This window comes from Penicillium lagena (assembly GCF_028827675.1).
Source record: "Penicillium lagena strain IBT 129212 chromosome Unknown utg000003l_segment0_segment0, whole genome shotgun sequence".
Classification (NCBI taxonomy): Eukaryota; Fungi; Ascomycota; class Eurotiomycetes; order Eurotiales; family Aspergillaceae; genus Penicillium; species Penicillium lagena.
In genome coordinates, this window is record NW_026623224.1 from 996,578 (window position 1) to 1,022,655 (window position 26,078).

At 52.7% G+C, this 26,078-nt stretch overlaps 17 protein-coding genes across 17 annotated transcripts; 7 read left to right on the forward strand and 10 right to left on the reverse strand.

Moving 5' to 3' along the window:
• Window positions 1-646: 646 nt before the first annotated feature.
• On the forward strand, window positions 647-2,035 carry N7510_005547 (O-phospho-L-serine:2-oxoglutarate transaminase; the record flags this gene model as incomplete). The annotated part of the gene is made up of 2 exons (XM_056977473.1): window positions 647-1,411; window positions 1,466-2,035. 2 exons carry the CDS (start codon window positions 647-649, stop codon window positions 2,033-2,035), a joined length of 1,335 nt encoding a protein of 444 aa, XP_056833505.1.
• A 161-nt stretch (window positions 2,036-2,196) lies between these two features.
• On the reverse strand, window positions 2,197-3,333 carry N7510_005548 (cytochrome b5 reductase family protein; the record flags this gene model as incomplete). The annotated part of the gene is made up of 1 exon (XM_056977474.1): window positions 2,197-3,333. The coding sequence occupies one exon, from the start codon at window positions 3,331-3,333 to the stop codon at window positions 2,197-2,199; it is 1,137 nt and encodes a 378-aa protein (XP_056833506.1).
• Window positions 3,334-3,552: 219 nt separating this feature from the next.
• Window positions 3,553-5,430, forward strand: N7510_005549 (putative amino acid transporter; the record flags this gene model as incomplete). Its single annotated transcript, XM_056977475.1, has 2 exons — window positions 3,553-4,581; window positions 4,630-5,430. 2 exons carry the CDS (start codon window positions 3,553-3,555, stop codon window positions 5,428-5,430), a joined length of 1,830 nt encoding a protein of 609 aa, XP_056833507.1.
• A 348-nt stretch (window positions 5,431-5,778) lies between these two features.
• On the reverse strand, window positions 5,779-8,040 carry N7510_005550 (glycoside hydrolase family 32 protein; the record flags this gene model as incomplete). Its single annotated transcript, XM_056977476.1, has 3 exons — window positions 5,779-6,134; window positions 6,195-7,654; window positions 7,859-8,040. 3 exons carry the CDS (start codon window positions 8,038-8,040, stop codon window positions 5,779-5,781), a joined length of 1,998 nt encoding a protein of 665 aa, XP_056833508.1.
• Window positions 8,041-8,199: 159 nt separating this feature from the next.
• N7510_005551 (uncharacterized protein) lies at window positions 8,200-9,868 on the forward strand (the record flags this gene model as incomplete). Its single annotated transcript, XM_056977477.1, has 3 exons — window positions 8,200-8,388; window positions 8,442-8,738; window positions 8,795-9,868. 3 exons carry the CDS (start codon window positions 8,200-8,202, stop codon window positions 9,866-9,868), a joined length of 1,560 nt encoding a protein of 519 aa, XP_056833509.1.
• Window positions 9,869-10,195: 327 nt separating this feature from the next.
• N7510_005552 (Transcription factor) lies at window positions 10,196-10,831 on the reverse strand (the record flags this gene model as incomplete). Its single annotated transcript, XM_056977478.1, has 1 exon — window positions 10,196-10,831. One exon carries the CDS (start codon window positions 10,829-10,831, stop codon window positions 10,196-10,198), a length of 636 nt encoding a protein of 211 aa, XP_056833510.1.
• Window positions 10,832-10,914: 83 nt separating this feature from the next.
• On the reverse strand, window positions 10,915-11,979 carry N7510_005553 (fungal specific transcription factor domain-containing protein; the record flags this gene model as incomplete). Its single annotated transcript, XM_056977479.1, has 1 exon — window positions 10,915-11,979. One exon carries the CDS (start codon window positions 11,977-11,979, stop codon window positions 10,915-10,917), a length of 1,065 nt encoding a protein of 354 aa, XP_056833511.1.
• Window positions 11,980-12,100: 121 nt separating this feature from the next.
• N7510_005554 (DXO/RAI1 family decapping nuclease) lies at window positions 12,101-13,889 on the reverse strand (the record flags this gene model as incomplete). The annotated part of the gene is made up of 6 exons (XM_056977480.1): window positions 12,101-12,308; window positions 12,370-12,517; window positions 12,569-12,838; window positions 12,916-13,086; window positions 13,506-13,722; window positions 13,815-13,889. 6 exons carry the CDS (start codon window positions 13,887-13,889, stop codon window positions 12,101-12,103), a joined length of 1,089 nt encoding a protein of 362 aa, XP_056833512.1.
• A 171-nt stretch (window positions 13,890-14,060) lies between these two features.
• N7510_005555 (protein GET4) lies at window positions 14,061-15,280 on the forward strand (the record flags this gene model as incomplete). The annotated part of the gene is made up of 3 exons (XM_056977481.1): window positions 14,061-14,104; window positions 14,166-14,422; window positions 14,484-15,280. The coding sequence occupies 3 exons, from the start codon at window positions 14,061-14,063 to the stop codon at window positions 15,278-15,280; spliced, it is 1,098 nt and encodes a 365-aa protein (XP_056833513.1).
• A 60-nt stretch (window positions 15,281-15,340) lies between these two features.
• On the reverse strand, window positions 15,341-15,983 carry N7510_005556 (uncharacterized protein; the record flags this gene model as incomplete). The annotated part of the gene is made up of 3 exons (XM_056977482.1): window positions 15,341-15,438; window positions 15,499-15,567; window positions 15,623-15,983. 3 exons carry the CDS (start codon window positions 15,981-15,983, stop codon window positions 15,341-15,343), a joined length of 528 nt encoding a protein of 175 aa, XP_056833514.1.
• Window positions 15,984-16,154: 171 nt separating this feature from the next.
• N7510_005557 (replication factor C subunit 4) lies at window positions 16,155-17,376 on the forward strand (the record flags this gene model as incomplete). Its single annotated transcript, XM_056977483.1, has 4 exons — window positions 16,155-16,243; window positions 16,297-16,617; window positions 16,673-17,095; window positions 17,151-17,376. 4 exons carry the CDS (start codon window positions 16,155-16,157, stop codon window positions 17,374-17,376), a joined length of 1,059 nt encoding a protein of 352 aa, XP_056833515.1.
• An 84-nt stretch (window positions 17,377-17,460) lies between these two features.
• Window positions 17,461-19,322, reverse strand: N7510_005558 (uncharacterized protein; the record flags this gene model as incomplete). Its single annotated transcript, XM_056977484.1, has 4 exons — window positions 17,461-18,624; window positions 18,674-18,946; window positions 18,997-19,018; window positions 19,069-19,322. The coding sequence occupies 4 exons, from the start codon at window positions 19,320-19,322 to the stop codon at window positions 17,461-17,463; spliced, it is 1,713 nt and encodes a 570-aa protein (XP_056833516.1).
• Window positions 19,323-19,620: 298 nt separating this feature from the next.
• Window positions 19,621-20,177, forward strand: N7510_005559 (uncharacterized protein; the record flags this gene model as incomplete). The annotated part of the gene is made up of 2 exons (XM_056977485.1): window positions 19,621-19,993; window positions 20,053-20,177. The coding sequence occupies 2 exons, from the start codon at window positions 19,621-19,623 to the stop codon at window positions 20,175-20,177; spliced, it is 498 nt and encodes a 165-aa protein (XP_056833517.1).
• A 235-nt stretch (window positions 20,178-20,412) lies between these two features.
• On the reverse strand, window positions 20,413-20,757 carry N7510_005560 (uncharacterized protein; the record flags this gene model as incomplete). Its single annotated transcript, XM_056977486.1, has 1 exon — window positions 20,413-20,757. The coding sequence occupies one exon, from the start codon at window positions 20,755-20,757 to the stop codon at window positions 20,413-20,415; it is 345 nt and encodes a 114-aa protein (XP_056833518.1).
• A 261-nt stretch (window positions 20,758-21,018) lies between these two features.
• On the reverse strand, window positions 21,019-21,982 carry N7510_005561 (DUF3632 domain-containing protein; the record flags this gene model as incomplete). Its single annotated transcript, XM_056977487.1, has 2 exons — window positions 21,019-21,473; window positions 21,637-21,982. 2 exons carry the CDS (start codon window positions 21,980-21,982, stop codon window positions 21,019-21,021), a joined length of 801 nt encoding a protein of 266 aa, XP_056833519.1.
• Window positions 21,983-23,482: 1,500 nt separating this feature from the next.
• N7510_005562 (tRNA dimethylallyltransferase) lies at window positions 23,483-24,790 on the reverse strand (the record flags this gene model as incomplete). Its single annotated transcript, XM_056977488.1, has 1 exon — window positions 23,483-24,790. One exon carries the CDS (start codon window positions 24,788-24,790, stop codon window positions 23,483-23,485), a length of 1,308 nt encoding a protein of 435 aa, XP_056833520.1.
• Window positions 24,791-25,154: 364 nt separating this feature from the next.
• On the forward strand, window positions 25,155-26,048 carry N7510_005563 (putative ABC transporter; the record flags this gene model as incomplete). The annotated part of the gene is given in 3 exon segments (XM_056977489.1): window positions 25,155-25,284; window positions 25,338-25,693; window positions 25,704-26,048. The coding sequence occupies 3 exon segments, from the start codon at window positions 25,155-25,157 to the stop codon at window positions 26,046-26,048; spliced, it is 831 nt and encodes a 276-aa protein (XP_056833521.1).
• Between the last annotated feature and the right edge of the window lie 30 nt (window positions 26,049-26,078).

Below are 26,078 nucleotides of genomic sequence, written 5' to 3' on the forward strand. Positions count from 1 at the left end.
GAGATGACTCAGCGGACCGGCGTCGGTGAAATCACGATCACGTGATTATGGATCTGCCGATGTCGGAGAGAATTCATGTATAGAGTCATGGCGAGCAGAGCCGAGCCGAATGTTGAGTTACCATATTAACTTGACTCTAACGTAAAAAACCAAAAACCAAACAAAAAAGGAATTGATCTGATAGGTATTGTTTTCTATATTGTAAAAACCAATCATGACCCAGTACTCTTGATCTAGTATGGACTCGTCCTGAAGAAACTTGGGAAGTAACTATAGACCCGGCTCAACATCAAGCAGGCCGAGCACCACCACCCACAACTGTACTCTGCACTGCTGCTGTTCGGATCAAGCAGATCCATTGTTCGACCAGAGAGCAACAATGGGTGCCATCAATTGGCTTCAATAGCATCTGACTCATACCCCGCCATAGCCGCCAGGGTTCTCGGCTATAACGAAGTACAGTTTCACCCGGTGAATCTATAAGGACAAGCTTATAGTCCGTACATATTCTTGTGCTCTGGTACATATGTAACGTTGTGATCCAGCAGGTTGCGGGTCGACTTTACCTTCTACTATTTTTTCCTCTCCCGCTTTCTGTTCTTCTTCTTTCCCATACCCCACCACCACCACCGAAGCCACCGCGATCATGCCGACCCGGCAAGAAGTCTCCTACTTTGGAGCTGGCCCAGCGCCTCTCCCAACCCCCGTCGTCGAAGCTGGCGCCAAGGCCTTTGTCAACTACAACGACTCGGGTCTCGGACTCGGCGAGATCTCGCACCGCTCCCCCGCCGCCAACAAGATCCTCGACGAAGCCAAGGCGAACCTGACCACCCTTCTCGATATCCCGGACAACTATGAAATCCTCTTCATGCAAGCCGGCGGCAGCGGAGAGTTCAGCGCCGTCGTACACAATCTGGTTGCAGTCTGGGTCGAGCGCCGACGTCGTCGCGCCGAGGCGGACATCTCCAAAACCAACGCCAGCGCTGACAAGGCGCAGATCGATGAATTGATTTTCCAGCGTCTGCAAAAGGAGGTCGAGGAGGAGTTGAAGCTGGATTATCTAGTGACGGGTTCGTGGTCGCTCAAGGCTTCGCAGGAAGCAGCCAGACTGGTCGGCGCGAAATATGTGAATGTTGCGCTGGACGCGAAGAAGGCCAATGGTGGGAAATTCGGCACCATCCCCGCCGAGGAGACCTGGTCGTTGACTCCGACCAAGAAGGAGGGCGGCAAGGGTTCGGCATTTGTCTACTTCTGCGATAATGAGACGGTGGATGGCGTGGAGTTCCAGAGTTTCCCCAAGTCTCTGGAGGCGCTGGGCCAGGATGCTGAGGATGAGCGGCTGGTGGTGGCAGACATGAGCTCCAACTTCCTCAGCCGGAAAGTCGATGTCCGCAAGTACGCGGTTATCTTTGTACGTGGTTTGTTTCATTTCTCTAGGGCTGCATCTTATTAACGCTCTATACAGGGTGGCGCACAGAAGAACATCGGAGTGACAGGTATCACCATCGCGATTGTCCGCAAGGATCTACTCCCGCCTCAAACCGCAACGCCTCCAGCTGCGCTCCTGCAGCGGCTGAACATCGGCGGTCTTCCGGGCCCAATTGTGCTCGACTATGCCACAATCGCCAAGAACAATTCGCTCTACAACACCCTGCCCATCTTCAACCTCTGGATTGCCGGCCAGGTCATGGCCAATCTCGTGACTGCATTCGGGACCCAAAGAGTCAGCGGCCAGGAGGCGATCGCCGACCACAAGGCAAAGCTCATCTACGATGTCATGGATAAGTATCCGCAGGTGTACCAAGTGGTGCCAGACAAGAGCGTTCGCAGCCGCATGAACGTTTGCTTCCGGGTCCACGGCGGTGACGAGGTCAAGGAGAAGGAGTTCCTCGCGGGCGCGGAGAAGCGATTGCTCCAGGGTCTCAAGGGTCACCGCAGTGTTGGTGGTATGCGCGCTAGCAACTACAACGCTGTGCCACTGGAGAACGCGCAGAAGCTGGTCAAGTACCTCGAGGACTTTGCGACGGGCCAGTAGATGAGGCTGTGGGATGGATGTGACCTTCAACCCGGTTCATTGGAGAGAAAAGGTGATGTGATGACACGAGACAGAACAGTGGCTACTGTTTTATTCAACATAACTCCCCCAGTATATGCAAATATGCTACAGGCATCTGGTGGTGATACAACATAATGACATTAAAGCTTCCACACGGCCCATTCCTTCAGATCGAGCTCTTTGATGATCCCCTGGAGAGGTCCCTGGAGCTCCTTGCCCTGGGCCCAAAGCTTGGGGCCGGCCATATAGCTGATGAAGCCGTCGGGACCCGAGACCAAGATCAGTTTGCTCCGGCGAGAGCTGTCTGTCGGGCGGGTGGATTCGGTGAAGCTTAGGATATCCTTGGTCCCAATGAATGTGTTTTGCTCGTCTAAATAGTAGTCCACGGTCACTTGGCCCGGATATTGAGATTTCAGGGCTTCCAACTCGCGCACAATCTGTGAAGTCGGTTTCTCTTGCTCGGGAATGGCTGGGGGAGTGGTGCCACTGCTGCTGCTCTCAGATGCTCCAAACCATCCACTAAACCAGGACCGAGATGCTGAGGGCTTCTTCAAGGTATCGCTTTGCCCACCAAGACAATCCTCGCTTCGGCGATTCGCCCACAGAATATGAATCCTAGGCCGGGCCTCGCCGCGCCGGTTGAGCAACGAATGACCCGCCTGCAAAGCGGGTGCAATGCCCGTCCCGCCGGCAATAAATAATATATCCCTTGTATCCTCCGGAATAGCACACTCTATCTGCGGTCCTCGAATCTCAACTTCGGCCCCGATATTGAGGTTATGCAGGTACCTCGAAACCTCGCCAAACGGATCTTTCCGGATGAAGAACTGCAGATAGCCCTCGTTCTCCTCATCCACACTTAGCGTTGTTGCTGCAGTCGTCGGTAGAGGAGTGTAATCTCGCCCAATTTGCAGCTGCGGCTGCTTGAACATCACGCTCCAGATCCCGGCGCGCCATGCTTTCTCGTAGATATCATAGTTGGCGACGCTGGGTGTCCGAGGGCGGAGCGTGAATATGCTGCTGGTCGCGGAGACCGGTTCGCGCGATACGAGACAGTACTTGGTGAATGTATCTGGGTTCAAGGTCGCTGAAGAATTCGAACTTTCCGAGCGGTAATAGGCGCCTGCGCCGGCTGCTGCGGTCCCGACAGCAAGAACGCCTAGCCAGCGGCGACGTTTCGGGGGGGATTGCTGTGAAGGCGCAGAAGTCGAGATTGCTCTTTGTGGCCGGGTGAATAAACCATGCCTGCAGCTACGGCATGGCGCCAGGAGGTTCATGTCCGAGTCGTCGTGGTCAGACCGAGACAAAGAAAGGAAGAAAGAGATCGAGACCCGACTGACTTAGTCACGTCACGGGGGATCGACAATCAACCCCCTTGTTCTTCTTTTTCCTCTTCTACTGCGTTAACAGATACACACTCCCGGCAATGGAGTCTCCTGCCTGTCTCTCCTGACTCGATTTATAAATTCCAATCCAGAGAGAGAGACAGAGAGAGAATGTCGCATATCGCATTCTCACAAACCACTCAGAATGGCAATCTCGCCGCCCCGAGAGACTCCCTCGAACTCGCCTCGCTCGCCTCTTCCTCGCCCGCCTCAGTAGACGGGACCTCGCGCTCCTCGTCACCAGATGGCATCTCGTCCTCGCGCAAGCTCTCGCTCGAAGACGAAGACCCGCTCGCCGAATCTCACCTCGATGCCGGGCTAGATTCGGGCCGTCAGCGGCCCATGCGATCTTATTCGGTCTCTTCAGCCTTTGATTTTGGACGAAATCTCTTCCCACTCTCGCAAACACAGGCTGGATATGCTCCTCTGGGGTCGCCGACGGCGCTGGATCAGCAGGTGGATGGCTCGTTGGAGAGAAATAAGACCTTGACATACCTGAATGGTCTGTCGCTGATCGTGGGGCTCATTATTGGATCGGGGATCTTCTCGTCTCCAAGTGCAGTGAATGCGCACGCTGGATCACCGGGCGCATCGCTCATTGTTTGGACAGTGGCCGGGGTTTTGGCCTGGACGGGCGCGGCCAGCTACGCAGAACTGGGAGGTGCGATCCCGCTCAACGGCGGCGCGCAGATTTACTTGTCTAAGATCTTTGGAGAATTGATGGGCTTCCTCTTCACATGGTGCGCGGTGTTGGTCCTGAAGCCTGGGTCTGCCGCAATCATCTCCATTATTTTCGGCGAGTACGTCGTGCGTGCGTTTATCGGTGCCGACGTGGAAAATGTCAGCCCGTGGATCAACAAGGGCGTCGCATTTGGCGGCCTCCTTGCGGTGACTTTATTCAACTGCATTTCTACCAAGGCTGCAACTCGCCTGGGAGACCTGCTCATGTTCTTCAAATTTGTTGCCCTGATTGGTGTCACTGTGACGGGCATTGTGGTGGCTGTGACGGGGCTCTCTTCTCAAGGCAGCGCAAGTAAGGACTGGAAGACGAGCGGCTGGTTTGAAGGAACAAGCACAGAAATCTCCGATTTTGCAGTGGCCCTGTACGCAGGACTCTGGGCATTCGACGGCTGGGATAATGTGAGTTGAACAAATTTCGGTTATGGTCGGCACTGACAGGATGACCAGACGAATTACGTGACGGGTGAGTTCAAAAACGCAAAGCGCGACCTGCCGCGAGTGATCCACACGGCAATGCCGCTGGTCATCATCTGCTATCTGCTCGCCAATGTCGCGTACTTTCTGGTCCTGGATCACGATACTCTTCAGACCAGCAACACTGTTGCCGTCCAGTTCGGTGGGAAAGTATTCGGTCGCGTTGGCGCCCTCATTCTCGCACTGGTTGTGTCAGGCAGTTGTTTCGGCTCCCTAAACGCGACCACCTTCACCAGCGGCCGACTGGTCTACGCAGCCGGTAAAGAAGGCTACCTACCGTCACTATTCGGGCGCCTCGGTCTGCGTAACGAGACTCCCTCCTCAGGTCCCCCAGGCGGTGGCCGACTCCAGCGGCGCTCCTGGGCTCGCAAGTCCATCTCGAAACTGTTTGGGGACGAGTCCCGTCTTGGATTCACCCCAATCAACGCCATGGCCTTCAATGCAGCCTTGACAACCATCTATGTCGTCATGGGCGAATTTAAGACATTGGTAACATTCTATGGTGTGGCAGGCTACACCTTCTATTTCCTGACCGTGCTGGGCTTGATTGTCCTACGCATCCGTGAACCCTACCTGGAACGCCCATATCGCACGTGGATCTCCACCCCGATCATCTTCTGCTGCGTCAGTTTGTTTCTCTTGAGTCGCGCCGTCATCGCCGAGCCATTGCAGGCCCTCATCGTGGTCGTCTTTATTATCACCGGTATCCCGGTATACTTCTGGCGCATCTATCAACGAGACGGCAAGGATGCGCTTCCAAGTTGGAGGTTCTGAAATGGCGCTCTATGTAGCATCTCTTCCTTCCTTTTCCTTCATGCTTTGATCGTTTTTGATCCTTATGAATTGATACCCATGCATATAACCCGGGTGTACTACGGCAAGAAGCAGAAACTGATCTGGCTTTGTTTTTATTTCTGTTTTGCGATCATGCAATGGAGCCTGTGAACGGTGTACGATGTGATGATGGTGACTTGACTCAAGACGGGTGCATCTTGCTTATTTAGGTCCTTTCTCGAGCTCTGTTTTAATATATCATTCTTCTTGCATTCATCCCCGTGCGGATGCCATGCAATCTTAACTACTTTGCATCTCTGTGAAAGCCTCTCTATGCTTTTGTATGGATTATACACCAAGCCCGTCCCACGACTCACCACGAACAAGAACCGCTGCGGGTTGCCGGTCATCATGTATCGAGTTCGCAAAGAATCGGAGCCCGAAACACCGGTCCGCTGGATGATAGATCCGAGTTGAGATGGCTGTCCGACTATTGATGAAGACCTCCAACACGCTCATGTCGAAGAAGGCATGTACACGCAAAGACTCTTCTTCCTCCTCTCCCTGTTCGTTAAAGTAGGTAAAAAGCGTGTGTGGTGCGGACTCGAATCCCTGGTTGATATTGTCGCTAGTAGGCTGGGGACGGTGGATTGTGAATGTTTCATCCTGAGGATTCCAAGAGAGTGTGGTGCAGTGCTTGAAGTCTGAGTGGCAGATGGTGTGTCAATAACGCAAAAAAAAACACGACTGGGCGAAGATCTTACCGGGGCTATGCGCAATCTCGATGCCAACACGCCCACACGTTTGATTAACAGAGAATTCGGCGTCTAGTTCCCATCGAGATGTTGTCAACGGCATATTGGTAGAAATACCGTCGCTGGGAACAGGCAAGGATATGCCTCTCAATTGGCTCTTCCGTGCATCCTCTCGAAGGCGCCTCAGTCGTGGGTCAGGACGTATTCCGAGAGTACGAATTATGACTGTGTCAGACCTGGACGAACTAGGCACTGCTTCAACCGAGGTGATGGAGTCCAGCTTAGAGCTGCGCGCTTTAATAACATGACGTATCGTCCTCAACTCGACCACCCGGGGAAGTGTAATCAGGCCGCTCCATCCTTGCCGATGGCGGAGGGTATCAGGAAGATCTTCCTCCGTAATCCATCCAAACACAATCTGCTGCGAAGTCTGAGCATCCCAAAAAGAATTCGCGGCGTAGTAGCAGCCGTGATCGAAGATTCCAGAAAACGCATATGTTGTCAATGTATCATCGGTGATGTTGCCGCATTCTTTGGGTTTGACGGACATCCAAAGTTGCGCGCGCGCAACACGCCGGTACCAAGCTGAATTGGGATCATTGTGAAGACTGGAAGATAGACATCCTTCAGTTCCCATGATGACAAAATCTCGAGACGTGCCGGCACTATCTGCCAGGGTCATGAGGTTGCCAACCTCCCAATTCACGCCGAAATCGCCCGACCAACGTGATGGACTGAAATTCAATCCGACGTCAATCAAAGGACCGAGGTATTTCCATTTACGCAGGTCTGTGGGCTGGACGGCGTAGACGAAGATAGTGGGAGTCTTTCCGCTAATCCCACCAGAGATAAATCCGTAGAGACTTGGTGAATCGCTCTGCTGCTGTTGGCTTCCACTCCAAGCCGTAAGACAAGGATCCCTCCACCCCGTCACTTGAATATTTTCAGGCGGACCTTTCAAGATAGGATTACAATCCTGACGCAGCCACGTCTTCCCATTATCATGCGAGACTGCTAAACTGAGAGACTCGCAACCAGGGACGTACGGTAATGTATAATGGATGGGGAGATGCCCCACAGAGGTGTAAACCATTGTGAGAGCCCCCGGCTGACCGTAGATATCAGTTGCTCGTAGACATCCCGTGAAGACGCCACAATGGTCATATTCAGCAGAGGGCGTCAGGATCGGGTGCGGCAATATCTTCCACAAAACAAGGTCCGAAGAGGTAGCATGGCCCCAGGACATGTTGCCCCAGTCGTTGCCGTATGGATTCCATTGGAAGGAGAGATGATATACTCCCGTTGCAGGATCGTATCCAAGGCCACAAGGATCATTAAGCCATCCATGGGGCGCGGTTAAGTGGAACGAGGGCCGGCGTCGAGAAGTTGTTTCTGTATGGGCCTCGTGTGGCTTGCTCGTAGAATGCGACTGCTTCTCTTCAAGGACATGTAGGTCTCGATCCGGTGCGCTTGTGAGAACAGACATTTTAGGCTTGGCATGTGTTCTCAGCAAAACAAATTAAGAGCTGGATGGCAACATTGAGAACATCTATCTGCTCTCACATGGCTCTGCTGGCATGCAGATTCCTCGGCGAAACTAATCTCGCAACGCCGAACTGCGGTGATCCCATTCTTGTTTGAAAACAGGGGATATCACTTCGACGTCGTCTCACCGGAACTTGGTCGGAGGCGCCGTCGGCATGCACGGAGGATCGTCGGCGAAACCCCCGGCAGCGACAGGATCAACGGCGATTTTTGAAACGTGGAGATATGCACCGCAGCTTTGCAGACTCTGGTAACCGTACAGATCATCGACCGCTGAGTCGATGACGCCTGGGGTTCGGAGAAACTCCATTAATAATAAACCCGGGGATGAGCGGATCTGGGGAATCAAACTTCACGACATGCGATCAGATCTCCTCGACTCGATGTCCTCGCCATATAAACCATGAACAACCCCCATGCCAGTGGCCGCTGGGGGCGTTCAGGCTTTGCGCGTTCGCTTTGGTCAATCATGTCTCGCGAGAAACAGGACCTCGAGATCCAGCACCTTGGCCTTTCTTCTTCATCAGAACCGCTGAGATCGCAAGGCGGCGCGATTAACGCGCTCTTGGTCTTTGCATGCGCTGTCTTTGGGGCAGCGTCGTTCCTGTTCGGATATGATGATAAGTTGATCTCGCCCGTTGCGGCGTTGACGCCCTTTGTGAGCATATTACCGTCTCTTCTTCAACGCAAGTACTGACTGTCTATACTTAGGTCGCCAAGTTCCAAGGTCTCAATCCAGCCACCGGGAAGTATGTGCTCACAGCGCGCAATCAGAACCTGATATTCTCTGTGCCTCTGGTCGGCTCCATCATCGGCGCCGTGGTCGCTTCGCCGTTGAACTTTCACTTTGGCCGGAAATGGCCATTGGTCGCTGCCTACATCATCTCCGTGGGCGGTGCCTTGCTCCAAGTCCTTGCCCCTAATCTAGGCGCCTTTGTAGGAGGACGCTCGATTAGCGGGTTGGCCATGGGAATTGCAAATGCTACGGCGCCCTTGTATCTGTCAGAGGCATGCCTGCACTCGTTCTCAAAACATATGCCGTCATTTCTAACTCAAAATAACAGGTCGTGCCCGCTTCTGTGCGAGGCCGCAGCGTCAGCTCAATCAATATTCTCAACTTAACCGCCGGGGTTGTGGGAACGGTAATCGTCTTCGGCACCGAGAAGCTCGATAACCACCTTTCCTACCAGATTCCACTTGCCATCCAATGCGTCATCCCCGTCATCCTCTTCGTACTCACCATTCCTCTCCCCGAGAGTCCGCAATGGCTCATGTCAAAGGGGAACATGAAGCGCGCACGACACAATCTCCGCCGACTACGCGGGTTCAGCGACGGCCAGGTCGAAGCCGAGATACGTCTCATCGCGCTGTGCGAAGAGAGCGAACGCGAGCTGCAGACCGACGTCAAGTTCTGGCACATCTTCCGCAGAGAACATCTCAAAAGGACCCTCACGGCGGGCTCGTTTTATTCTCTGAATCAGATCTCCGGCATCATCCTCTCAACTACCTACACGACCGTCTTCCTCACGGAGTTGGGAATTGGTGATGCTTTTTCGCTGACTATCATTGCATCCTGCTGTACTCTGGCTGGCACCATCGCCGCGCCATTCGTGATCGACCGCGCCGGCCGCAGACCGACGGCCTTCGCTGGAATGAGTGTTTTGTTCGTCATCGATGCATTGGCGGGTGGTCTCGCCTTTAACACAAACGACCCGCACTCCACCTTGGGCATCGCCGCGTTGTCATTCATCTTCAATTTCTTCTGGGCCTCGTCTTTCTTCTCCCTATCCAATCTGATGCCCTCGGAGATGGCCACCCCAAAGCTCCGCCACCATACCATGTCCTATACCATCGCCTGTGCGCAGACTACTGCCGTGATCACCACACTCGCGGTTCCGCAGCTCACCTCCGCCGACGCGGCGAACCTCGGTGCAAAGACTTATCTTGTCTTTGCGGGCTGCATGGCTGCTATTATTGTCTTTGTATTTTTCTTCATGCCTGAAACTCGCGGCCGGACTTTTGCCGAGATTGATGAGATGTACGCTGCGAAGATACCCATGTGGAAATGGCGGAACTATAAGACATCGGTGGAGGCGAGGACTGGAGAGGCTATTTCGGACGAGTCAGAGAAATTCTAGACTCTCTCCCCTGTACATAAATCCCTGTCATTGCAGCAGTGCAGGTGGTTTGTGATTTCGTATATACAACAGCTCGATACATTAAAAGTGCCCATGGAGACACATTATTTATTATACGTAAAAAGATTTCATTGCTGGGCCCAATCTAGGATCTTGTCTCCCAGAATTCGTAATGACCGCAGGCGAGCTTTAAATTTCTCCAGATATGGATGGCTTCCTCCACGAAAAGTTGTCAATAGCAGCAGAAAGTCCTCTGTAAGACCCTGTAGCGTTGTGGCGTTGGATATCGACGCCATTCCGGAAGCCGTGTTCATGTTGCAAAAGACATCAATTGCACCAGTGGCAATATCGAACAATTTCTCCGCCTAGGATGTATGTCAGTTCACTCCCTCGAAACATAGTGGCCATATGAGAACATACCAATCCAATCCCGTGGGCCTCCATCGAACCAAGTCGTAACGACACGCAAAGCTGGAGAGTCGACTCTGCAACGGAGACTGGATAATGAAAACTCAACTCAGGCCGCTCGGAATGACCACCCAAAAGACCATGAGTCGAGCACAGCAGCCAAACCCGGTTCTGAAGCCATTTTTGCGTGATAAAAACATCCGCTGCTTGTGTTTCGCGCAGGCCCATGGCCATGAAAGCGTGATTCGTCTCCGAGCTACGGCCGGCCTTGGCTCGCTCAAACCAGTCATATCCTTTATACCGTTCACCCTGATTAATACGGTCGAGATTCTGATGGATCGACAGTGCCTTGGCCGCGGTGAGCTTGTGGCAAAAGCCGTTGTTGATATCGCATCGTCGGTTCCAGCAGTCGATGACATCTTCGTCGATGGCGTCGAATAATTCCATCAATCGTGCCAGACCCATCATTCCCTCGGCGTCTTTTTCGTTGTGCACAATGATTCCAGAGACCAGGCTGTTCGTGGCATCGTGGATGAAGTCGTGTACTGAGCGCATGCTGAATCCGGGCTTTCCCCAAAATGTGATGGGATGTCGCCGTTGAAGAGCGTATGCTCTACAATAGCATGTTAGCCAGTACTTCATAAAGTGGGCAGGGCTGTACCCCACCTTTCTGTGATCGATAGCACAAGATATGTCCGTAAGCGCTGACCCTTTTCTTCTCCGGAGAGCTCGCGATATGAATCTGGATCATTCAGCCCCATCGTAGCCGCAAGATCCAGGGCTTCTCGGAGTCGCAGCCACGCCGCATTATGTTGATTACTGCCAAAGAGACAACCAAAAAGAAAGAAACTCGTCAAGACCGCTTCGATCGTGGGATGTTCCCCGAAATCGGAGCAGCTCCGCATTTTCGTGGCTGCGTCCATCATAGATCGTGCCTGAGAAGCGCGGGATGAAGTCGTGGGTCGTTCATTAATTTCGATTGGTTGAGTTAGAGAGAAAGCGCAGAGAGACAAAAGCATTGCTCCAAACTGGGGGTTCTTCCGATGCTCTTGCGACAGCATCCGTGTGAAAAGCGAAGACCGGCTTAGTACCGGCAGGGTCGGGTGCAGTCGGTCGAAGTAGACATCAATCCATGGGATCATGTTGGCTTCGATGATTGAAGACGGCCATGTATCTGGCTCTTGGCTGTCTGATGTCAGAGAGCCCACAGTCGGGGAAAAGGGCATGCTTTGAGGATCCTGCGGAGTCATGCCTATGGTAGATGCATCGGACACGGGCTGCACGATGGAAGGAAGAGATGGTTTGAGGTAAATATTGCTTCCCTGGAACCCGAATATGGGCACTTCGGCATCCAGGTTATCTGGCAGCCAGTACTCCACATCGGTGGGCTCCTTCCAGCCCATTGCACTACTGCTGTGAGAATCTAAGGGCGTCGTTTCGGCCGTCCAGGGCCCTGCGACAGAGGTTGGAGCTGCTGCGGGCGGCATCCCGCCTGATCCAGATATGGACATGGACACTCCACCAGGCGGTGGCGTCCAAGATGCACCCGACATGGGCGCCGGCTGTGCCTGGTCGATCGACGGCGATGCCTGGTACTGAAAGGCATCCTTGAGGGATTCTTGAGGACTACTCCCCAGGGTTTGCTGCTGGCGAATTTGCGACACGCGACTGGAGAACCGTGAGCCGCATACTTGTTCCGGCATTTTTCGCACTTACTGTCCAGTTGGACCGCGCTTCTTCTGGGGCTGGAAAAAGGTACATTCAAAGCCCATGGTCTCGCAGGCCTTGCAGGGCTGCGACAAGCTACACTAATTGGTCGGGAATTCAGCCTCCGATGCGCCGACAAAGGGGGCCGGAGGGATTTACCTTGATCTTGCGGAACTTGCACTGATCGCATGCGCGCTTGGCGATACTGGTCGTTTTACGCGACCGGATCGCCCCCGGGGCCGTGCCAGGCGAACCCGTACTGGAGCTGGAATCCATGCCGGGGTGAAGTGAAAGAGGTGGAGTTTGGGATTGATGATTCATGGAGCTCGACCCACGTTAAGAGCCCCGCCCAACTACGACCGATGAACGAGATGAAGAATTATTACATAGTACTTGCGGATCGCCAGCTGGTAAACGCCGGGGACAGAATCCCTCCATGGCCCTGCTCCTCCAACTTGAACACTTCAATCACCGGCGACTTCTCTTGCTTGCGGATTCTCCATGACCCATCCTCCTGGATGGTCTGTTTGAGCCCTGGATCGAAGTTAGTTCGATTAGACCCAAAAAATACAGATCAATACTGACATTCAAGGAATGCCGCCGCAAAGTTGATACAAATATTCCCATCCCAGGTCCCTCTGCCCACCTTTTTCACTTTGCCGGGAATACTCGCCGTCTCGAGCTCCTCCAGGCTGCGGACAATCCCATTTTGGTCGCGGAACCCTACGATGATCTTGGGCACCCCTAGGAGAAACGATTGCGCCCAGAATTTGAGTAGTTTGCGCTCATACTTGACCATGTCGCGGTCATTTCGGATCTCTGCGGACGTCTTGAGCTCAACCCAGTGGACGGGATCTTCTTTTCGATCCGGTTTGCAATCCCATACTGCTCTGGTTAGATGCACCCAATATATGAAGACCTCGAAAACGTACCAGCATCCACCTCCCCGCCGAGAATCATGCGCACGTTACCCATTCCGGTGCGGGCCACAGAACAATACTGCGCGCTGTTGTTGACGACTGCTTCCTCGCGCCCTTCAATCTCCTCGCGGGAGGACGGATCCCACGGTTGTCGAAGCACAGATATTGCTTCGAATTTGTAGCCTGCGCGAGTCAGTCATAGCCACTCTGGAAGAAAAATAATAGCATACCCCAGTACATCATCAGTTCCTGGGACGCCATCCCTGGCGGCATCCGTTGATTGCGCTGGATTTCCTTCTGTTGGTTTTTGTAGGCGTTGTTTTCTTCAATAAATCTGGGATGTGTCAACAAGCCATGCTATCTTCAATGATGAATTGATACGCACATGGTGCCCTGTGGGAAAGTTAGTCAAGGGACTTCAATGGCAGCCCGGGTTGCCCTACCTGGAAGCATGTCGCATTCATTTCAAAGCTGAGGGAAATCATCAGTCTCGCAAAGTCTCGGAACTAGACTCTACATACCCATTCATCATATCATATGGAGCAGCCAGAATCTGCAAATTCCGATCAACATTTGATCGCTCCTTGTTGGTCTGGATACACTCACTTTGGTCATCATCCCTCGCCAAGTCACGATATCGGTTTCGCATTTCTTCTTGGTCTCTTTCTCATAGGCAATGATCGTATCCAACAGCGCGTCCAGATGCTCATCCGCGACATCGTTGAGCTTCTGGAAGGTGTCAAAGCCAACATTCAGATCCGCCGGCAGACGCGGTGGATAGTAGTAAGACAGGGATGCATCTCCCAGCGAAAAGCGGCGCTGATCATCATACGAAAAGCAGGCGATTTCCTGTTCGAATATGTTACTCGGATCTCCTGACAAGCCCAAGGGAGTGAGCGAATGGTTCTTACTTTGGGTCGTCGGATGGTCGTATTGGAACCGCCGAAGCGGTGCAGGGGCTGGATGTCAAAAGTCGCCCGGTTCATGCTGACGAAGAGATATTTATCTCATGTCGGCATGGTCGAAAATGGTACATCTAAGTATCTGGAACAATGGTTGGGTAGTCTCCAAAGTAGTGCAAGAGGCAAGTTCGTCCCCACCAAAAGTGGCAGAACTTAACTCTCCTTCTTCCTGTTTTCACCACCACCCCAACCAACATGACCTCCCGCATCGACAAGACAATCGCTCGCCAGCGAGAAAAGTATGTCTATATATATACTGCATCTCTTGATCTGCATCTTGACTGACCGCCCTTCTGTTAGAATCGCCTCCGGTGCCTACTACGAAGCCCACCAACAGCTGCGCGTCATTGCGGCTCGGTACATCAAGGCCGCTAACTACGATGCAGCGGCAGATCTCCTGGCTGGCGGTGCGACGGAGCTGCTGAGGGCCGGTGCCCAACAGGGCGCCTCGGCCAGTGGTGGAGACCTGGCGATTATGCTGGTCCTGGAGGTGTACAACAAGGCAGAGTGGGAGATCTCCAGTGCGGCGGACGATGCGCAAACCCGGGCTCGAAAGAGTGAGTCTATCATATGCCGCCACGCTCATTTCATGGTGTGCTAACTATGTATGCGATCTAGAGCGTCTCATCGAACTGCTACGAGAATTCCCCTCCGAGGAGCCTACGCGGAAACGGTATATACAGGAAATCATTGGATGGAGCGGGAAGTTTGGTCCCTTGGAGCGAGGAGATCCGGACTTGCATCACGCCGCTGGCTCTGTCTACGCCGAAGGTGGGTTTGTCCTGGTGTCTGATCCTGATGGCATTGCTGACATGGCGGGCCCAGATAACGACCCATACGACGCAGAGAAACACCTGATTCTAGGAACGTCGGAGTCCGCAGAAACCCTGGCGAAACTCGAATACGAGTGGTACACCAGCGACGACCCGCATACGGCAGCTCTCTATGCCTCGCGCGCCGTATTCCCCTACCTCCTGACCGGCAACCTCCGCAGCGCGAACAAGGCGCTCCTCATCTTCACCTCGCGGCTATCCACCTCGAATCCCTCGTTGGGTGTGCAAGAAGTCAGTAGCGCCAGCTCTGACATTCGTGTATACCCCGCGCTTCCGTTGCTGAACTTCATCGCCCTGTTGCTGTTGGCCATTCAACGCGGCAGCGGGGATCTGTTCCGGCAGCTCACCGCGCACTATGCTGCGCAGATTCGGGAGATTGGGATCTGGGATGATGCCCTGGCACAGATGGGCGAGCAGTACTTTGCCATCAAGATCCCCAGACAGGGTAACCCGCTATTGGATATGATGGGCAACATGTTCTTCGGTGGTGGCCAGGACAACGCCGGCGGGCGAAGGGCGCCGCAGGCCCGGAGCCCAGCGAAGAAGGTCGAGGCTCCGCCGTCCAACATGGAGCTTGATTAGCGAAATGCACCGATTCCCGTCCATAGTTGTAATGAAATGAAATCCATGCAAGAGACAATATCATAGACGGACGTCATTTTCGGGCTCGAACATCCAATTGTCCTCGTCGATGGACGCCACTTTCTTGCGCAGGCTGTGATGGACAATATTCAAAATCTCTGGTTCCAACTCAGTTAGAAACCCATCCATTCCAATCAACCAAGGGGCGTATTACTCACCGTCCGGTTCATCGCTAGACTGTCTATTGCGATGGCGAATCATCATTTCCACCAGCGCGGCCTCGAACTCTTGTCTGTATTAGTCGAATGTCTCTCCCGAACAAAACACCAGAAAGAAACACACTCTCTTTGTCTCTTCCGGACAGCTCTGACGAATCAAACCCCGCTGCTCCATCTCCATCGGCGTCCAGGTCCCCCAGTTCCTCGCCATCCTCCCCAACCAACGGCTGCGGCAACGCGGGGGTATCAAGCTTGTAGCCACCGTTCTTGTCGCGGACCACAATCTCCTTGTTTTCGGTGCTCTTCACACTGCGCGTCGAGGACCCCGAGTCCGACGTCGTGGGCTTGAGTCGGTGCGAGGGGCGGTTTGCGAGACCGCTGCTGGTGCTGGCCGCGGTCAGTGCGCCATTGGGTGGACCAGCAGAGGCTGGACGGCGGCTGAGGTTGTGTTGGAAGATGTTGCGGCGAACAGAGGAGGGTGCCATCGCTAAGTCAGGAGTAAAGAGTGTGGAAAGGGAGTTAAGAATAGGAATAACAGGAGGTGACGGTGTGTAGGTGTAGCGTGGAAGTTGGGTGATAAGCGGCTTATCGACGACGCGTTTCCTGTTCTTTCCTTTCGCGTTCCACTTGATCGTCTTGCCCTCCCACAAACAACCATGGTGCAAGCTGAGTCCTCATCCAGTGCCGCCCGCAATGGCGTCAAGGCTTCAACAGCAGGAGCTCCGCCAGACTACGAACTCCCCTGGTCAGTATTCTCGTCTCTTTTTGGGGGTTGGCCAGTTCTAACTTCCTCCACAGGGTGGAAAAGTACCGTCCTATCTTCCTCGACGACATTGTTGGCAACACCGAGACCGTCGAGCGCCTCAAAATCATCGCCAAAGATGGCAATATGCCGCACGTTATTATCTCCGGCATGCCTGGTATTGGAAAGACCACCTCGGTCCTGTGTCTGGCGAGACAATTGCTAGGCGATGCGTACAAGGAGGCAGTTCTGGAGTTGAATGCCAGTGACGAGAGAGGTATTGATGTGGTCCGCAATCGGATCAAGGGCTTCGCACAGAAGAAAGTGACGCTTCCGCCGGGGAAGCATAAGGTGGTCATCCTGGATGAGGCTGATAGGTAAGGGTCGTTCAGCAAGATCTGATCTCATGTTCGCTAATAATGGATCGTAAAGTATGACGCCCGGTGCGCAGCAGGCTCTGCGCCGTACAATGGAAATCTACTCGTCGACTACCCGATTCGCTTTTGCCTGCAACCAGTCCAACAAGATCATCGAGCCTATTCAGTCGCGCTGTGCTATCCTCCGGTATGCGCGACTGACGGACGCACAAGTCGTCAAGCGTCTCATGCAAATCTGCGAAGCGGAGAAGATCGAGCACTCTGAGGACGGAATTGCGGCCCTGGTCTTCAGCGCGGAGGGTGATATGCGCCAGGCCATCAATAACCTGCAGAGTACCTGGTCTGGCTTTGGGTTCGTCAGTGGAGACAATGTGTTTCGCGTGGTCGACAGCCCGCACCCGGTCAAGGTGCAGGCTATGCTCAAGGCCTGCTGGGAGGGCAAAGTCGATGTGGCGCTGGAGACATTGAATGAGCTGTGGTAAGTGGACGCGCATCTCTCCGCTGTTTGTGGATATTTTTTGACACCTTCACAGGAACCTGGGGTATTCCTCCCACGACATCATTAGCACCATGTTCCGCGTCACCAAGACCATTCCCACCCTCTCAGAGCACTCCAAGCTAGAGTTCATCCGCGAGATTGGCTTCACCCACATGCGCATCCTAGATGGTGTGCAGTCGCTGCTCCAGCTGAGCGGCTGTGTAGCCAAACTCTGCAAGATCAACATGAAGCCCGAGCTCTTTGAACCTCCGAAGGCTTGATTTATTGCTATTCTCGTTGCATATGTATTCCCCTGGCGTTCATTGGTGTATGTGAATGAAGTTACGTCTTAACAATATCAAAAGCTATCTACCGCTCTTCGCAACATGGTCCTTCCAGATCTTTTCAATGATAGTAGTAGCCCCCAGCACCTTCTCCTCCTCGAGCTTCTTGCCGATAACCTGCAAATTCACGGGATACCCATCCACCTGCTCTACATCATAAAGACCCCAATTCCACTCATCCAGTGCGTTCCTTGGTTTATAAGGCACGGAGTCGGAAGGCAGGCAGTCCTGCTCAGCTCTCACAAAATCCACGGGGAACGTGATAGCAGAGTAATCCAGCAGATTCCAAATCTTGGTATATCCCACCCACCGAATCTTGCGATGCGGAACACTCGTGTGCGGCAAAGCCGGACTGAGAAGGACATCAACTTTCTGGCCCGAGGGAGACCGGACGCTGTTCCATTTATCAAGGTATTGCTTCTGCAACTTGACCTTGCGCTTGTTCAACTGCCAATACTCCCACACCGAAACGGCCTTGCCGCGATTCACCAGTTGCTGGACGTGAGGGATCATGGGCTCGGATGCCTGGCTAATATCGTGCCGGATATCCTCGGCCCCGTCCACGGTATAATACAAATCCATCAGCTCAATGTATTCGTGGTGGTCTGATGTATCCCATGTCACGAGTTCAAAGCCGTAGTTCCTCAGTGCCGTGGATAGTTCGTCCAGTGCCCTCGCTATGGGGGGATGGACTCTGACAACGCCGTCATCGAGGATGAGCCCGATGACTAGTGGCCGTGATTGTATCTCCCGGAATTCATGTTCGTTCCATGGCAATGGCACACATCGCGGATCCAGGTCCCAGGGCCGGGCATCTGCTAGCAGACGGCTGATGTAGCAGATAGACGAGAGGTCTCGGGCCTGTGATCCAACGGAGGATGGAACGTGTTCCTGGCCTTCAGTCGACACGGGTACTCCGTAATAGGGGGAGTCTGCCACTCTGTGGGCTTCGTCAGGATGTGCATTTTGTGATTTAACAATGAGACTCACACTCGGCTTGAAGCCGTATAATCCAACCGTAGCTTGTGGGATGCGAGTACTTCCTCCAATATCAGTACCGAAGCCAACCAGTGAGCCATGCAACGCGAGCAATGCGCTCTCGCCGCCGGTCGAGCCGCCAGGTGTGAATTCCGGATTCCGGGGATTCGTCGTAAGGCCCCAGAGAGGATTCTCTGTTTCAGCCCACTGCATATGAGTCAGTGCTAGTATCCTTTGGTTGGGGTTCCCCACGCACCATGATACTCTGCGGCAGGTTCGACTTGGCTATGATGACAGCGCCCATATTTTTGAGCAGTTGAACGAGGACGGCATCTTCATTCGCAGGATCAAATGATCTGCCGACATATCCGAGCGTCGTGTCCACGCCTTTCACGTTGAACTGGTCTTTAACCGTGACGGGTATTCCATGCAGAGGACCTTTCAGCTTGCCGGTTGCTTGGAATTCTGCGTCGAGTTGTCTAGCTTGTTCTAGTGCGTCTTCAAACATCACTTCCGTGAGGCAATTGGTCTGATATTATACGTTAGCTGGCTTAAATATTTCAGTATTCAAGTACTCACGAGTTGATGAACCACCACTGCGCTGTACACATTGTCAGTCTTGTTTAATGATTGGGTAACACAGTTCCCTACCGCTTGATATAGGCCTGGGCGACTGCCTCGGCCGTGAATTCACTCTTTCTCAGGCGGTCCAGCAGCACTGCAATGTTGTCGATGTCCGTGATTGTCTGGATTTTCGGTTCCTGGTCGAGCCGACTTCGCTCGTCCACCCGGTCAGCGCGGGGCAATCGGCTATCCACATCGTCCACCAGGTACGGCGCGAGCAACTGGTTTCTGATCCGGCGTTTTTGGGCAATAATTCTCTTCCAGAGAGGCTCGTTGGTCATCTTAACGGTCTAGAATGCAACTCTCCAGCGGTACTTTGGGGAACGAGAAGGAAGAATCGCAAATGGCTGTCGATGGCTGTCGACGGCTGTCGAGCTAGCCTCCACTCGTTAGCCGGAGCCAATCAACTACGGTGGATCTAGATCAACATCTATATCGGTAAGCTGCGAGTGTTTCCATGGTCTGCCTGGCCAGCTGTTCAATCGACGGCGTCACTCTTTAACCCACTGGCATTTGGAATACAACCGCCATTCCCCTAGTCCTGGAATTTTTGTCCAACTCTCTTCTCCTTCCTCTACAATGAAGCTTCTCCCCAGCTTTGCCCTCCTCGTCACAACCGTCACCGCGGTTCCGGACCAGATGCTCTTCAATCTGGTTACGGCCTCGAACGACAGTCACAACGGCCTCTACCTGTCCACGCAGTCGAGCGGTCCGTTGAACAGCAACGCCGTTTTTCGGGATCCAGCAAACGCGGGTACTTTTTATCTGGATAACGATACTGTGCGCTTTGAGGCCCAGGATGAGGCTCCTTGGAACTTGGCCTTGGTCTCGGGGAGCAATGCCAGTGGTAGTGTTGTGGTGAGCGTGGCGCAATCGTCTGGGAGCTCCGGGTTTGGGTTGGCCAATGGGAGTGCTCTGACTACAACGAACAATGAGTTCGGTGGATGGCTAGGTATGTCTGGGTGTTTATTTTGTATAACTATGAGGGAGGTACTAACTGGGTAATTTAAGTCTGCGAGGATCGGAGCATTGGCAGTCTTCCGGGTCTTCACTATGTCGATAAGAGTGTTGGCGGTGGTCTTCCCGATGGTTGTGATGGGGTCCAACTGGACGTCAAGTTTAAGACCTCTCCATAGCGGTCCTGTTTACTGGGTGGTTTATGATTCCAGAGTATTAGAGATTAATGATGGCTAAATTACCTCGTACAATACGTCCTTGGGCTAATAATACTGGCAATGATTGTGAAATTTGATCTCATTCCCTTCATTCTCTTCCCTCAGTCTCATGAGGATGTAACAACCACGCGCCAGAACATGGCATCATAATCCACCGCAAGGAGAACCACAAAAGCAACGAGCCTAGTCGATCTGATCATTCCCCGAATCTTCTTGTGCAGATCTTCATCATCGCCCTCCCAAACAGAGCTCCGAACAGAGTTCCGTTTCTGAGTGCACAAGTCACGCTCCCGACGCAGGAGCAGGCGCCGTCCCAATCGGCGACAGTCTCAGTCGACGGCCTCGCGAATCCGAAGAGCCCTAATTTCTGCGTCTCCGCCACAGCCAAGTCGTCCCAGGCACACGAATCATTGGTGAATGACGAGTACCACATGTCGATGTCGTCGTCGTGGGGGCGCACGCCTTGGTGATTGACCTTCGGCAGAGCAAAGTTCATCATGGTGGCTTGGTCGGGCATCTCGTCCATCTCGGCAGAGTCCATCTTTCGTTTCTTCCCCTCGGGTATACTGTGAGACAGTTGCCTAATCAGGGCATGCACTGTATCCTCATGTGTCGATGCCTTATCCACCTAGTGCCTTCGGTCTTACTTCGTTCTTATATTGCACTTTTCAACCTAACAATATCCTCTGCATTGTGGCTGATAATAACGCTCGAATTTCCTCAAAAGGACTCCCACTTTGATCTCTTCTCATTGTTATTAAACTATCCCTCAAGATCCAAATGATATAACAACAGAAATAAACTAAAACCTCATGCTCGCCTCAATTGTCTCCATCAGAGCCGCTGTCTTTGCACACACCTTCCGACATTCTTCGCCCATCCCGTTTTCTTCCTCTGCGTTCTTCTTGAATCCGTTCTTCCACCCCCGCCACCTTCCCAATCCAAACACCAACCGACTGCCTCCTGAGTCCCTTATCCGGCGGTCTCCCATTTCTGCGAGGTCCGGGCAGAGACACCGCTTGAACAGGTTTTGTCCATCCCAGAGAATGTACTGGGCTGCAGCAATGATCTGCTGATCTCGCTCACCCTCGAATGTGGAGATGCCCTTGAAATTCACGGTATCACAGCCTCTTTCAAATGTGCTACGCAAAGTCTCATCGGCATAATATGGCTCGTTGGCCCCAACACGTCTTGATTGTGCATGAGCAAGGAAGGCATTGAAGTTCGGCCAGGTTTGAGGATCTTCTTCGGATGGACCTGTTTACTGGCTGTTCAGATACGTTCGTCTTATTGAAATGGTTATGAATCGACAAACCAAGATTGTAAAAGTCCCCAACTTCCAATATGTAATACTCGACGATTGTAAACTCCTGTGATTGCCCTGTCAGCTTCGTTAAAGAACCCAGAAGTAGTTGAAAACAGACATCGTCAGGTAGCATCCAGGTGAACCTAGTGTGGCTAGTAAACTGCTCCATAATGCGAGCCAGCTTGATATGTGATGGATGATAATATGGTATCTGCTCTGCAAGTTCCAGAACGACGTTGATGATCGTGATAACCTCTTGCTCGTTGTCGACTTTGGGTACAAGAGCGAGGAGTGACTTAACTGCTGAATCATGAGATGTTTTTGTGTCCGGTTGGAGGTACTCGTTGAAGATTTGGAAAACGTTGTAGGTTTGTACGAAGCCAGCCTCTTTGGTTTCACTAGGCTGATCGGTAGGCCTTCCAAAAGCATCGGGCTCGAGTTTGAGTTTGAGGGCGGACATGATGAATCTAGGAAGTGGAAGGTATCGAGGTCAGGGTTAAGAAAGTTGGAGGTTCAAGGTTGCGGAGGGCGGAGAGCAACGATAAAATAAGATCGAATCAATCGACTATCATTAGTTTAAGCGCCGGCCCAGTCATGGCGGCGGCAACCCACACAAGATCGGCGATATTCACCCCTAGTTTTTGGTTATGGGACCTACAATATGCAGTCATTAACCGCTATCGTCAAGCGTCTAATATTTGAAACAGAGCCCGGTCGCCTTTGTTTCAAGATACCATGGCAATCCTCGAGATAATAGGATAGGAGTAGCCAATTCTCAATGGAAACTGCGCGGTTATTCCGCATCTTAATTTCCATGTTTATTCTGGGTTCGCCCACCATAACAGCTGTTTTTAGTATGTAAAGTAGAAAAAGGCTATAAAAGTTGGCTATTGTATCGTCTATATCCATTTTTATTGTCTGCTTGATTTACAAAATCTCCGGGTTCATCATTATGGGATTCTTTTCCTTTTCTCATCGGCATCGCGAGCCAGAACCCCCACGGCCGAGCCACCCTCGTCAAGCAGCATCATATAATGTTATTAACGACCCACGTTTCAAGCAAGTCAATGCGCAGTGGCCAACCACAGATCGGACACAGACAGAGCCAGCTTCAGTCGCACGACCCATGGATCCACGAACAGTGATGGTCAGTATCGATTCTATAAAGATATAACTCAAATACTCATACATATTCAGGGCTATAATGTCGCTCGGCCGGGCAAAGGTACTTTCCAAGCGGGCTCTGTACAGGGTCCCCATCACATTCGCACGCGACCCAGTGTTGAACGCCTTCTTCACCAGCCTGGTGCTGATATAACCGGCCGGACCTGGGCCAGCAGGAATAACAGGCGACCGAAACACTTCCAAAACAGAGAAGGAATTCTACCATATGGAAGATATGTCGAGTTTCCCACCATGCAATACCCATACCAAACACAGAACACCAGGGGCACGGCTAGAGACCCCAGAACAATGGCCATTGTCTCGCCTGAATTTACCCGCACGATCACTGATCACAACAAGAACATACAAGGAGTGATCAATCACCCTAAGAATAGTCGACATGATTTTGTCCGGGCGCAGGAAATCTATAGATCCCGGACCTGGGGTGAGGCTGGTTGGAATTGACTCACTCCACTTGTCTTATGGACATTCTGGAAATCTCGGGCATCTACTTCCTTTTATGTCTGTTGATCTGAGTTCTATTTCAATCTCTGTCCCTATCTCTTGCTGGACTTCTTCTTGTCAGTGTATCACTCTTTCCTTTTCCTGTGTTTCTTTCGCTTGTCATTTGATTTGCACTCATGACTTGACAGCCATAATATCTGATTTCCCATTTGTCTATCTACATGTAGATATACGCTCCTCTCTGTCAATCTAGCGGAAGGGTTCTATTCTTGTGGAATTATGGAACAGCCTTATCAGACAGTAGAGATGTCCTGGAAGGGGAATATCATATTCAATGAACATTTTCTTTTACATCAGGATCCCCACTTTGGGCCTGCTCCTCTTCTTCGCGTCGCCGCAAATACGCATCCCGTTCAGCTCTTTTTGCCGCAGCCTTAAGAGCCCTCTTATGTCCATGACCGCGCAAGTGAATCTGCCACTGCTCTTCTCCAGTCATAGTCTTGCGACACACATCACAGGTGAAGCACTTTATAGGTTCATCAGTATCTTTTGCTCGCATCTGTTCCTCCCTAGCTCCGAGCACAGTGCTCGCTAGCTCTGACAGTGATTTGGGATCCGGGGTAGGCTGGTTGTCGAGCATTGATTGGACAATGTTCTCCGATGGTTGGGCAACGCATTTCTCCCACTCGCTGACATCGCTGCTATCCAGAATGTAGAGACGATGCATCACGCCGGCTTCAGAGAGCGCGCGCCAGAGCTTGTTTCGGATCCATTTGATTTGTGATACACCGTACTGGCGAGTGGCAATTCGGATGAATTCGATACAGGACTGTTTTGTGTGTTCCAGGTCCTTTTCGCTTGCATCTGGTTGGCGGAGAGCCGCGAAGTAAGGTGCCAGTTCCTTAAATCCGATCGATACCCAGACTCCCCGTGTCTGGTCGATCGTGATGCCTTGTGATTCTTTATCCTGGAGATAATCAGACATTTTTTGGGCCTCGGACATCAAGCCCTGCTTGACCATATCATCGACGCGCGCATCCAGGCGCGCATTGAGGACTTCCTTCTCCGCATGAACCCAGAAAATGAGAGTGTTCTCGAACCGTAATAGTCCTTCATCTTTCATGACTGCTTGCTTCTTCATGAGTTTCTGCTCCGCATAAATCTCAGAAGCCGGTCGTCCCGTCTGAAAATAAATCTCCAATGACCGCCGGATCTTGCGCGTATCCTTCGGATGCCATCGCCCAGCCATGACAGGATCGACCTCCCGGAGTTTCTGTAGTTGAATTTCCGGGGACGCGTCGAGGATGGGCCATTTTGCGGAAGTGGATGACAGGTCTGTAGTTGATGGCTCCTCTGCTTTCTCTTCCTCTTCTTCTCCTTCCTCCGTCTTCTCCCTGTCCACCAGCTGCTCCTTGAACAACACCGCCTGAGTATAATAGTGGGTGCCGCCGACGAGGATGGGAAGTTTGCCGCGCAAACGAATGTCCTGAATTAATCGGAGTGCCTCCTTTTTGAATGTCCCAATCCGCCACGCCTCGGTATCCAGGTCGACACAGCTAATCAGGTGGTGTGGAATGCCATTTCGCTCCTCGGTAGGGATCTGGTTGGTGATGATGGGCAAGCCGCGGTACATCTGCATCGCGTCTCCATTGATGATTTCACCGTTGAATCGAGAGGCCAAGTCCACGGCGAGCTGCCTGTATCCGTCAGGAATCAATCGCTTGGTTATGTGGGAAAAAATGGTCCCGTTTTACCTTGGACTTGCCCGTGCCCGTTGCCCCGACCACAGCTATGAGCGGATCCATTGCGCGCTGTCTGGTAAATAATCGCAGGGCCGAGAGCATAGGGATGACTTGCGCATCTTGTCCCTGTGTAGCGAAGGGGAAGAAAAGAGAGAAAACGAGGGTTGGTTATTATCGGTTATCGCAGCTCCCTATCGGCTTTATCTCATCTGCCTCCCCGTCCCTTTTCTCTGACTCACTTTCCTTCATCCACCCTCAACAATGGCCGAAACCGAGAACAAACCCTCAATTGAGGTCAAAGACCTCTCCTACAAATTCCAGGATGGCTCGGATGGTCTGGAAAACGTAACTCTGGATCTGCCCGCTGGGAGCCGGACTTTGCTCATTGGCGGTAATCGCCACATCGTTCGATAACATTGGCAAAGAGCTAACCTATTCGCACAGCAAATGGCGCTGGCAAGACCACGCTCCTCCGCCTGGTGTCGGGAAAGCGTCTCGCGCCCTCCAACACAGTCTCCGTGGGCGGTAACGACCCCTTCACGCACGGTCTTGAGGGCGTCACCTACCTGGGTGTGGAGTGGGTGCTCAACAGTATCGTCCGCACGGACATTGACGTGCCGACGCTTCTAGCATCGGTCGGTGGCAACGCCTACCCGGAGCGACGGGATGAACTGGTCGAAATCCTCGACATTGACCTCCGCTGGCGCATGCATGCCGTCTCCGACGGCGAACGGCGCCGTGTCCAGCTGGCAATGGGATTGCTGCGGCCCTGGCGGGTTCTCCTTCTTGACGAGATCACCGTCGACCTAGACTTGCTGTCTCGAAGCAACTTCCTCGCCTTTTTTGAAGCGCGAGACCGCGTCTCGTCCTTGTACTATTGTTTATGCTACGCATATCCTGGACAATCTCGCCCAATGGCCTACGCATCTAGTGCACATGCACCTGGGTAAGGTTAAGGCGTGTGGTCCCGTGGAGCAGTTCCATGATCAGGTGCCGCAGTGGACATCAGAGAACAGCCGGCTGGGTGAGCTGGTACTCAAGTGGCTCAAGGAGGATCTCCAAACGAGAGGACCCCGGAATGGCCGCGGTAATGAGGCAAAGACCTATCAATCCCTCGAGGGGGTTGGTGGTTACGGCTTAGAGAAGCACGATTAAGAGAAAGTATCATTTTCTTTTTGTCTTTTG